Below are 12,578 nucleotides of genomic sequence, written 5' to 3' on the forward strand. Positions count from 1 at the left end.
ATAGATAGATAGATAGATAGATAGATAGATAGATAGATAGATAGATAGATAGATAGATAGATAGATAGATAGATAGATAGATAGATAGATAGAATGGTTTGACTGGATTACAGTTAAGATGATAAAAGTTAAACACACACAAATAGAAAACCATCTATCATTCTTTAACATCACAACTTTGTCTGACTTTCTGTTGGTCTATCACATAAAATTCCTTTAAGAATCTTTTTTTGATTGTAACATGAAATGATTAAGGAATACCTTTGCATAAACAGTCAAAAGGATATTTTCACCTTTAGTATTTAGAGACAGGATAAGTTAACACACTTAGAAGCAGAGTTTTACATGCAACCTGGTGATGTCTCTAAACAAATTGGATTAAATATATGTATTTTATGTATTCAAAGAGGAGTACATCCAAATTGTAGCTTATTATTTTGCAGACGAATTCGTCTATCTGTGGCTGACTTGGACGAACCACTCTAAGACACGTCAACCATAGGGTCCTACTGAAAAACCAACAGAAATGTGCGCAACCAAACGAGGTCCGTGAATGCCTCACCCCGTCACCTCCCTCCGTTTGCTTACGAATATAATCGAACGCGCAGAGACAACCGTATAAATGCTTTCATTCACTACCTTGGAATTTAGGGGGATTCGTCAGAGTTACTCGGCCGCGCATGCGCACTAAGCTCCGGCGAGCAAAAAAAAAATTCCTGCCTTTTTATTATTCGTGGAACAAGGCTGTGGATGGAAAGTTATCTCGATAAAACTAGCGGCCAGGCTTAGCGTTTACCGTTGTTAGCCCTGTACTGTTTAGGACGTGCTTAACACAAATAAGCCGCCGCTTTATACGACGAGGGGGAGGGAGAAAAAGCACATTATCATCAACATCATCTCGCGAACTCTTTTGCTAGGTAGCATTAGGTAGCTAATGCTAGCATGACACATTTGGCCGTTTGCTGTGTTTATCCAGGTAGCTAGCGAGGTGTCGCTCTCAGGTGTTGCTGAAGGTAGCCCAGGGCTTGTAGCTTTGCTGACATTTAAAGGCTACCAGGAAGAATTGCGTAGGAAACATCACTGTGCATTGACTGCTGCTGCTGTGCCAACTGACTGAGTGAGTAACATTAGCTGCAACATTCCGCTCTTCTACTGCGATTATCAATAATATATAACCCCCCTTTTATTTAAATTCCCCCGTAAGGTTATTATGTGTCAATGTGCTGGCTGAAAGGTTATGCTGGAGTTAGATAATAGACAGCAGTGACATAACGCTAAGTAGACACCTGTAGCCTTAGTAAACAGTTCAGTTAGCTTCAGTTGGCTAATAATATCATAAGAAACACATTCCTTGGATATTTACTTCAGTTTTATTTTTAATTAAGTCTGTATGAGCTAAATCTTCACAAAGTGTCATGGAGAGGTGGTGTTAGCACGAAAAACAAATAAGCTTCTCGGATGTAAGATGGCCAGCTGTTACATCTGGAGTAGGAACCATGTTTTCCAGGTGTTTCAGCTGAACTTCTGCTTAAGTTGTGCCTTTTAGATTGAATTTCAGCCAGATTATTGTTTACAAATCAGCTACAGGTGTTAGTGCATTAGGGAGAGGGATATGAAACCGATTTTATATTACTTTGGTGAAATTGAGTCTGCTCTGGGGTTAAGTAATGACGAAGCTTTGAAAAGTGTTTTCTTTACACAATAAATATATAGACCTTTATTGGGGGATTTAATGTTATTACACAGTTTTGGTCTTAAAAATACACCACTTGCAGGATTGTTGAAAATAAAATTTGTGAAACTAATTAAAAATATTCTGATTTATTAATGAATCTGGACCTCATGTGAGCTTTTTAAAAATTTCCTTATGGATCGAATTAGTTGACGTTTGAATGTAATTGAAATTGGTTTGTAATCGCAGGCCTTATGGGTTTAATTTAATAAACGCAACTTTTTTTTTTTTTTATTAAACCAAAAGCAAATCTGTTGCAATAAGATTTGGTAAAGTATTGGAAGAATTTTAAGTAACATACCTGGGTTACATTATTGGCATGTTTGCATTATCATAATGTAACTTGCTGTATCTGATAAAAAGCCTGTTTTTAGAGCTGCTTGTTATATTAACACAAATCAAGAGAATTGAGCATGTAAGAAAGCCATGAACTTGCTGATAATTACATGTCAAAACCTTTGAAGTGTGGTGGTTATATTGGTGCAACAAAAAACAAAGTTCTTGCCTCTTTGTAAAGGAAATCTTTGGAGAACATTGAGTAATGAGTTTAAGCAATGTTAAGACATGACCCAGTGTAGGAAGGCAGTGCAAAAGCATGGCTTTGGTGAGGTTCAGCGATGAAATAAGAGATTTGATTTGTCATTCTTGCTCCACTTTAAACACTATTCAAACACTGATTGTTTGTATTAGGGCTACGACAATATTACAAAACTACCTGGATGCATTGCGTTTGGTCATTGATACAAAGTATTGGTTGTGATAAATGCACATTTTCCCCTCTGCTTTAGCTCATTACATTTTAGATTAATAATGTGCACAGTGATATTTTAAAATATCATGCACAACTTTTATATATAATGGAAATACACATTCAGGAGCGAGCTAAAGGGCTGTTGTATCTGCATATGTCTTAGTCGTAAAAAAAAAAAAAAAAAAGAAACCAAAATTCTATAAAATAGTGCAAACTTACAAACACATAAAAACCTTTTTTCAACCCAACAACATCTTCAAACAAAACAATAGATTAGAAAATTACATTTGCTTAAAAATTACAGTAAGGTTGTACTGATGATCCTTATTCATTTGTCACCGAAAAAATACCATGAAACCTTCAACAATAGTCTTTCATTGACGTTATGTCAGTGAAGTTTTTGAAAGACTTTGTAAAAAAAAAAAAAATAACTTGGAACAGTCTTTTTCAGTTTTTGCAAAATCCTATAGTTTACCCATATAAACAGATGCACTATGATTTAATTCCTAGTGGTGTATAGGTGGGATTTAAAAGGAGATGCTTCTTTCCATGCTTTATTAGTTACACCATGAATAGCTTTAGCTTCCTTTTTGCATCTGTAATTGCATGAATCCTTCAAAGCATAAAAACATGGTCGCTTGGAACAGTTTCTGCAGATTTCTTCGCTCCACAAAATCCTTGATGTGAATGTTCCATAGCACCACATTCAAAAGGTGCTCTATTAAGTTAGTCCATTGCAGCACAGGAGAACAATGCGATTAAAGCTGCACAATAAGCAGCAAGTTTACAGTTATTTCCATATTACTATATGCTATTCAGCTAATTGGTTATCAATTATCACTAAGTGGGTTTCTTTACACTGGATATATATTTGTTGACTCTTGTTTAATGCAGGATAGATAAAGTAATACGGTAGTTTAATAGAATAAGTTATTGACAAAATAGCATCGACTCTTACATTTTTTTTTTTTACAAAACCTTGTTGAGATTAAAATGAGGTATACCTTTTTTCCTATTATCTGCATGGACCCCTCATCACATTAAAATTTTGCTGCCAAATGGAGATGCTGAGCTACACTAATCAGGAAGTTTTGATATAAATAAAAAAAAAAAATGCTGAGTCGTCCCAAGAATACATCCTCTAAACCATTATATCAACGCCAGCCTGAACCAGTAATACAAAGCAGCATTGTTTACACCAAATGTTGAGCCTAAATAATTATTTGAGTTAATGTTTCCTTGCCATCAGCCCCTGCTGTTTACACAAGTGCAACTCACTCAATTTCCCATTTTGGGATCATTCTCTGTTAATCTGGAAGGTGGTTGTTTGTGAAAAATCTCAAAAGTTGATTAGTTTCTAAATCTCTCAAAGCAGCTTCTCCGGCTCTACATAACCATACCACGGTTAAAGTTACTTAAAATCCTTTCTGTCCCTATTCTCATGCTTGGTTTATACTTGATGAGTCTTTATGACATCAAGATTCAAAAATGGATTGAGTTACTGTACTACCATGCATATTGGTTGGTTTTCTATTTATGTCAACAAGCAATACAACCTAATGAGTTTGGCATGAATTGTGTATATGCTTTATCTGGTATTATAATGCACATACACACTATTCTGGTGGGCTCAAGGTGGAGCCTGGAACTGTAACAGCTGTTCTTCTGAACAAACAAAAAAGATATCTATAATCGGGGAAACAACAGATGTCGCCACAGTTCGGATACAGAAGTATAAGTGCTCTAACAGGAAGGTTGGATTTTGGTTTTGCTGTATTGCAGCTGCAAAAGGAATACAAGATTTGAGTGGGCTGGTGTTTTTACCTGACTTTTATTGAAGGGCTGGCTTAAATATTCATTACTGGGTTTGATTTTTTCAAAGACGGAAACCTGAAGCAAAACAAGGAAATAGGTGTTTATGCTTATACAACACTAGTCAGTTGAGCAGAGTAATGCCTCCTAAAATAAATCATTTTCAGGGGTTTTTCTTTTTTAGACTAAAGCTGCAGGACGGCACCTTTAACATTTTCTGATCGGGGGTAGAGTCTATAATCTAGATGTTTAATCCCAACAGATCGTTCAGCCTCCGAGGGGAAATCCAAATCATGTCAGTCCACACTTGTCATAATAGTTCCTTTAAATCTATTTCACTCACCATCAGACTGCAGACTGACTGACGTTTAAACCGAAGGAAGGGAGGGGCTAAATCTAACAGATAAGCCAGATCACTCTGAGGTTTAGAGACGCATGCGCTGGAGTCCAATTAGGTTCAAGGTCACATGTCCCTCTTCTGTGATGGTGATTGTGTTTACTTCTTCTAAACAACATTTATGTATATTATTTTATCACTACATCGTTATTCTTATGTTTTCCATTCCTCTGTATCGCTCTGTGAGAATGTAATCTAAAGTTTTACATGATTTTATTTAGAACATTATTATAAGCCTATTAATACCAGCCTGTTTGTTGTTCATTAGGTTGTTATAGACACCATTGTAAGCCTTTGCTCTTGTGTTTGTCATTTAAAGAGTGTGAGAAGACATTGGGCAGTATTAGGTGCTTGACTAAGCAGTGGGTGGGGGAGATGTTTGGAAAATTCTCTATAAATGAGGTAAATGGTTTTCCACTCGAACATTTAATTCAGATAATTTTGAACTCAGATCTGTGCTTGCTTTCCCCCACAACTTTTATGAATATACATAAATTATTGCGGCTTTCAAACGGGTGTGTGAAAGAACTTTTCTGAAAACCTTAATAGACCCTATAGATTCTCTTAATGTCAATGAATTTCTTGTTCTCTAATGTTCTTGTTAAACATGCATATTACTTTGATTTTAACTAGTAGAATCTGTTGTTTTTCTGCTGCAGGTAAAAGAAAATTGGTTTAGAAAAAAATTATAAAATATACTACAAATTCAAAGTATTTTGGTATTAATTTAGCTGTTTTAGGTCGATGTACTAGAACCTACCACATTAATTGTCATTTAATACAACTCTCAATATGCACAGAGGCTTAAAAATCAGCTTTTAAAAACCTGTGTCTCTTCTTTTACCTTTAGACAGTTTATTTTTTATTTAATCTTTTAATTCTAAAAATAATAAGAACCTTCTAATATTGTTTTTTTAAATAATTTTATTGCATATTATTTTATAAGGATTTAATAATATCTCAGTTTTTATTGATATTTATTTTGGGACCCATCTGGGCCAGTTAAGAGTTTTAATTGATAATCATGAACACTTTTTATACTACTTAAATAGGTCAGATTACGACCCCTAATTTAACTAAAGTAATTCTTTCCAACCTTGTGATGGTTATGGCCGGGTATCGAAACCTCATAATTTGATTTGATTCCAAAGGCCTGTCATAATAATACATTTTTCTTGATGATAAATTGTCCTAGAAATTATTACAATAAACAATAATTTTCATTTACACTTGAGAGAAACCTTTTTTCATCCAGACTTAAAATGAAGTAAAATTAAAAGTAAATTTAATTACAAGCTCACCATGTAACTAATTGATTTTTTTGTACTGTTAATACCAGTAGATACATCTTAAATATCTAATTTCTTGTTTTTGTGAATAGATATACCAGTACGCATTCCAGAGATCCACCGGAACTGTTATGTCTTTCTTTTTGCTGCTTATTTGTCAATAAATAACTTAAAGTCCATTCATATCTGGTAATCTGTGTTTATGTTAAAGCTAAACCTTGAATCACTTGGGAAGATCAGGTTGGTTTCAGATATCGGCTGTTATGCTCAGCCCAGGTATCTGTATCAGTTGGATCTGTGCATCTCCAGCACATTTTAATATTTTTCAGCAATTGAATATTTATATGGAGTAAAATGTTGAAAACTCTAAAGTATTGCATAAGATAGAGTGCTTGTTAACCTAAAATGCTCTTCTTTCCTCTTTGAAAGATCATTTTGAACTACACATCTGAAAATAAGATACTAGTACAGTAATAATCAAGATGAAGATATAGTCTGGACTCGGGAGAAAGTCCTACCTGGGAGTTTCCAACAGATTGACCCACTTTAAACTGCTGGGTTGGCAGAGGAAAAAGAAGATGATGTTTTCTTGAGTATCGAAAATAATCGAATCGTTGGGTCAGGAAATTGATCCTGAATCGAATCTCTATGATGGGTGTGATTTACACCCCTATTAATGGGAGGATTTTTAGAATCAAGTGGCCAACATGATATACTGAAACAGCATAAAGTATATATATATATATGCTGTAGTCAGCAGAGCATGTGAGCAGAGCGTGGAGCTAGCGACGGAGTGAAAGAAATACGGTGGAGTGCGGAGCGGTTTTTAATTCAAAAGCAGGAGCGAGGATTTTGCGCCGCTCCAGTTTGCTACGATGCTCTCACATGCTCTGGTTGTGGAGAGAGCCATTTTGAAAATGGATCGCATACATGCATTATATGCTATTATCTCATTTGCAGTGGGATACAAAGTGACCTTTTTTAACGTAGTCAAGTAAAATAAATTGATAATTAAATAGGAAACTCGGGGCAACATGAATGGAGCGAGGTGTTACGTTCACAGCTGGGAAACAGTGCGATAATTTAACAGCCAGTTAAATAAGACAATACTTATGTATCGGTCACATCATTAAATCAAACGGCGTGTGTCCTAGGGCCCTGGCATGATTACATGAAGTAAAAATGTCAGAGTGGATTTTGAGCGGAGCATTCTGGCGCAACTTTAAGGCAGCGTAGCAAATGAGCGAACATAATCCTGAGTGGGAATTGGGCGGCGCTCCGTTCACATGCTCTGATAGTCAGTACGGTATTTCTTGCGATAAATAAATTTCCAAACTTAATTTGAATCTGTTAAAATAAGATGGAACTAAAAAAGCTACGTTTTTGACTCTCTGAGTAACCGTAGCTGAAAAGATTTATAAATGTCCTGATGTATTACCGTAAAGTTTAAAAGCGTTGCTTGACTTTCGGTTCCATGGATGAATATGTTGACTAGCTGGAGTCAAAGCTCTGCTCATCTCTCTGAGTTATAAGTTATTTCTTGAACAGACGTTATGGGGAACGCTGCTAGGTCTAGGAGAGCGACCTCCACGGACTGGACCACTATATATGAAATCCTCAATAGTCCCGTCTGCCCATGTATTAAATCTGAAGTAAAATAATTTAATTCATTAACAACATTGTTCGCTGCCTGTTTTTCAGTATAATGTAATTAACAAAAACCTGCTGGCCAGGGGGAACAAATCAAATCGCAGGATTTTCTGGATTGGTTTTTAAATTGAGAAAAATGTAATTGGTGAATTATTAATATACCCACTACTATTGATGCTAGACATTGTTTAATTAAAATCACATTTCCTGAAATTCAGTACAGACAGTTAAAAATTAGATTTAATCATCAGCTGTTAATGCAGTAGAAAACATTATCTGGTGGGCAACAGTTGGCACATGATCTGAACGAAACATTCAGTGGAAGATGGGTTTCTTTCGTTCCAAAAGAAAAGGTCTGAATGTTTTTTGTTAGTTTTTTTTATATTGAAATTTTAGAATTTAAAATCTTTTCTCTATTCTGGTCCTTAACTTTACCAGATTCTGGACTGATGTTTATTCTGCTGACACAACAGTATACCCAGCTCAGGTTCGACGCATCATAGAACAAGTTACAGGAAAAGGCCAGTTGCTTCCTGGCCGACGTACTTTACAGCCTCATTAAAGATTGGAAATTTTATTTAGACTTGCTTAGAGCTGGTACTTGTAAGGATGTAGTGTTGTTCATCAACATACTTGGATAAATGTATTCCTGACTGGCACTAACAGCAGCCTGCTAATGCTTTAAAAGTGGCTGTAATTAAAAAAAAAAAAACATGAGAGCGGACTCAGACAGAACTGAATGTGGTCCCTGTTGGCCCTGCATTTAGCAGTGAAATCAGCAATAAATCTAAATCCAGTCCTTCTATATATTTACGCTATCGGAGCTTGGTGGTAATCTTGGTGATGCAGTCGTCGTAATTTACAGGCAGACAGAAAATCACACCCCTTAAACAATCTGAGTAAATGTTGTTATCGGCACGGGTCAACTAACTATCAGAACATGACGTCACCGCCTTTGTCATCCACTGTATGCTCTCCCATTGACAATTGTCTTTTTGCAGCAGCACCTCTTCAGTGGTGTGAATGAGGGAGACATGGCAGACCACACGCCACCTCTGGAGTCTGGCCAGCTTCTCAGCCCCGAACTCCCAATCCTGGCCTCACCACCGCCCCCAGCCATGGTCAACGGAGAAGGCCCCCAGCAGGTAGAGCTCTCTCCCTGTGCAAACTCATTATTTGTTTACTTTTACTCAGTCTCTAGCAGTTCAAGGGCTTTAGGTAAAATGCTTGTTATTTGGGGGAAAACACTTTCTTTTTGTATTGATCAGCAAGATCCTGAGATCATTTTGAAAGCATCTTTGACTTTGTAGAATGTTAGTTAATTTTGATCTCCTTTAGCCAATATGCAACGCGTGTAAATTTCCCTGTGAAAAGGTTTAACTATCTAGATTTAGGTAAACCTGAAGAGCTTTAATGGATTTTTTCTTTCATTATTCCATTGACTTCGTGCTATGTGCCTTAAAGCCCTCAGCATGATGCTGTTGCTGCTATGGTTACCAGTTTGGTTCTTCCAATTCTTTTAAAAAGAATATGAATTGAAAGTGTATTTTTTCTTTTTGGTATTATTATACTTGCAGGACAGCATCTTAAAGCTATTTTAAAAACACATTCATGAGAAATTCTTCGGTCACCTCAAAGCTGCAGCAGCTAAATTGTGTTTTTGTTTTCTTTTTTGCATATATCAAACATCAGAAGTAATTTTCTCGTTTGCTTTAAACCAGACCTCAATTTGCGTATGTTGTTACTGAAGTGGTTACACTAGTGGCAGAAAAACATGAATGCTTTGTGCAGTGTTCAGTGTAGGGAAGTGTTTTGAAAGTGTTTGATTGTTTAGATAACCCCCCCCCCCCCCCCCAAAAAAAAAAAAAAAAAAAAAAAAGAAAAACCCACCGAGGTTTGTTTCAGACATTAAAAAAAACATTCAAGTGTTTGACGCCCTGCTTGTTAGGTTGTTTTGTGATTACGATTTAATTTCTGCAGTGCCTATTTGCTGGTTATCTTGCTGTTTAATGACACGACTCTTTGGGTAATAGCTTAACTAAGCTCACTAAAGTTCAGGCTTAGTTAAAGAAATGTATTAATTCTGTTCTGTAATAAAGTGCTGCTTTTTATTTATTTTTTTGGTATTTATTTTTTTTTTATTTCGACATCTTTCTAAACTATGTCCTCTTTTAAAGCATTGTATCCCATGCTTGACAGTTTGTTTTCTTACTTAACTAAGTACTGAAACAAAGCAAACTGATTTAGCTATCCTTTCATCAGTTGCTCATGAACCGTAGTTCATGGGTAGCAGCTGCAGCCTGCTAATGAACCGCATCGCTCTCAGTTTTGATAGCCATTTTGCCATATCTGTACTAAATATTGGTTGTTATCTCCTATCAAGCCCTGTCAGTATCAGACTGACGTTAAGCAACCCTGATAAGCCTGAGTGATTTCTTGTCATTCTGGTTGCCACTTGTGTGATTTGTTTAAACTTTTTTTTCTCTCCCTCTGATTTCCTGTGGATACCAGTGACCCCATAGTGATCTTTCAGCGACTTCTTTTGTCTTACCTCTGGCAAAGCTTGTTAATATCAACCCTGCCACATGGCGATGTCTTGCCAACCAGCCTCTGTCATTTTCCACTGTGGAAAAACCCTCACCTGAACAAGGCGTTTTCTCACTCGGATTGGATTTTCCTCCTTTTGCTCAGTAAGGAGGGAGTTGTTCTCGATGAATTCAGTTATCTTACCACCACCTTCCCAAAGGGATCCTGATTGCCTGAACATGCCCACCGTTACTGTTTGCTCTGTTTTATGAGAGTTAAAGGAATAAAACGCTGCTGTTGCCTCCTGGCTGTACGCGTTACCACTCTGCTGCCCACAGATTTTTAGACCTGTAAGATTCCCCACCATTTTCACAGTATTTAATGTAAAATACACAGTGTTTAGTTCTTAGGCTTATGATTCTTTTTAAACAAATTAGATAGGTCTAGAGCCTATGCAAAACATGGATTTTACACAAAATGATTCTCAGAAAACACGATTTCAACTCCTTGGTTCAGGCTTTTTTGACCTTAAAGAATGAGCTGTTTTCAGGGCTCTCTCACTTTTATGCACATAAGCTGTAGCTGGCCGTGCCCCCCCCTGCCTAACTCAATGTTTGCGCTCCTGCTTTCTCCTCTTGAAAATGGCTGCGAACAGATCCTCAGTAGTACAACCATGCAACTTTGACCTTCATTCAGACCTTAAATTCAGAAGAAGAGGAGCTGCCTACACAACCAGCAAGGATGCAGGAAGAAGTTTTTAAGCTGGTGCTAAATGATAAATCGTGTTTGTGCTGAATAGCAACAAAGCAGCACACAAGATGCATCATTTAAGTGCTTGCATCTTAGTCATGTGCAGATTTTCAACATTCTGTTGGTGTAAGTACTCGATTAATGAGTCAATCTGAACTTCATTTATCTTAGTGACAAATTTTTTTTGTTTTGTTTTCAAAAATGTTTACTTTTCTCTTGTATCGAGTAGGTTCTTGTAATCACGAGTGGCAAATTTTCTTTAACATATGCTGCATTAAAAAAAAAAAGAAAAACTTAGAGTTGCATTTAAATTCTATCTACATGAAATGATAATGACCCCACCCCCCACATTATTACTGTCCATTTCTTGTCAATGGATTGGAAGTTTACGTTGATATAGCCCTGTTTCCTTTCAGGCTAATCCAACAATTAATGGTGGGATCAGCTGTGGCTCTAAACAGATGCTTATGTCTGCACTCAGAGGAATGTTTAAACTTGGCTACATGAAGAGCATTAACTAATGAAAGCATCACAATCTAACAGTGGTCGTTAGCATCATGTCTTTTTCTATCACAGTTAAAATGTTTGTGTAATGCCCTCAACTGTTTTTTTTAATTTTTTTTATCGCATCTTTACTTTACTAGCGTGGCGGCAATTTTTGGTTGAGAAAATGACTCTGTACCTTCTTCTGGATGGTGTCTTCCTTCATGAAGTGAAGACTGCTCTGTTCTTTTTAAGTGCAGCCAACAAAAAGTAATGAGTCTTTGTGCAGCAGCCATAGTACAGCGTTGTACAACAGCTTTTTAAGGGAAAAGTCCGGTCAGCATGGAATGATCAATGAATCATTATCTATACCTAAAACTAATACGTTTGTGGTGCTTTAATGAACTTAGTGTTAATCAGCTTAAAAAAATATATAATAATAATAATAATGAGTCCGGGAGCAGCCATTTTTTCCCAAATATATCAATACCTCACTAGCGCCATTCTCACCGTGTTACAAACGAAATCAATAGGAGCTACTGGACACACCTGCAATCGAAAACAATTATTTAAGATTTTGAGAGGACTTCACCATTGAAATGGGCAACAGCTATGTAAACTGACAATGCCCCCGTGCAGTTGGATGTTGTAATACATTGCGTAAAAGTGGGGGAAAAAATGTGTTATTTCACCTTTCCGATTCATGATCCAACACGGGTACGTGGTATGATTGCCAACTTGAACAGGGAGGATTTGCCATAGAACTTCTGGACAGAGAAAAAAACTCGTAATATGTAGCCAACATTTTGAAGAAGAATGTTTCCAAGATGACTTGGATAATGGCGCGTTGTGACAACACCAGATACAGCATTGGGACTTGCTCAAGAGCCGATACCGCAGCGTGACGTCACAAACCGGTAGCTGGCAGTAGAGTTGACAAACATGGATGTCTCCAGTAAAGCACATTCAACTGGAACTCACTCTTAATTTAAAACACTTATCATTTATTGAACAATATGTAATAATTTCATATTTAAAGTATTTTCAGAAGTTTGAATTCTGAATATGACCGGACTCCTCCTTTAATAACACAGTGGGCTTAGCTCTGCTTCAGGTATTACCGTATTTTCACGACTATAAGGCGCACTTAAACGTCTTTTTTTTTCCTCAAAATGTGCGGTGCGCCCT

The 12,578-nt window shown here is 36.7% G+C and overlaps 1 protein-coding gene across 2 annotated transcripts in view; it reads left to right on the forward strand.

Moving 5' to 3' along the window:
- The first annotated feature begins 641 nt into the window (after positions 1-641).
- Positions 642-12,578, forward strand: part of fndc3a (fibronectin type III domain containing 3A) — a 71,026-nt gene continuing 59,089 nt past the window's right edge. Inside the window, exons 1-2 of one of the 2 annotated variants that reach the window (XM_015391391.1) lie at positions 642-1,117; positions 8,633-8,776. In XM_015391391.1, coding sequence (XP_015246877.1) covers positions 8,666-8,776 — 111 coding nt within the window. In that variant the 5' untranslated portion in view covers positions 642-1,117; positions 8,633-8,665. The remainder of the gene's footprint in view (positions 1,118-8,632; positions 8,777-12,578) is intronic. The other variant, XM_015391392.1, reaches the window with a different exon arrangement.

This window comes from Cyprinodon variegatus, unplaced genomic scaffold, assembly GCF_000732505.1.
Source record: "Cyprinodon variegatus isolate N-32 unplaced genomic scaffold, C_variegatus-1.0 Scaffold539, whole genome shotgun sequence".
Classification (NCBI taxonomy): Eukaryota; Metazoa; Chordata; class Actinopteri; order Cyprinodontiformes; family Cyprinodontidae; genus Cyprinodon; species Cyprinodon variegatus.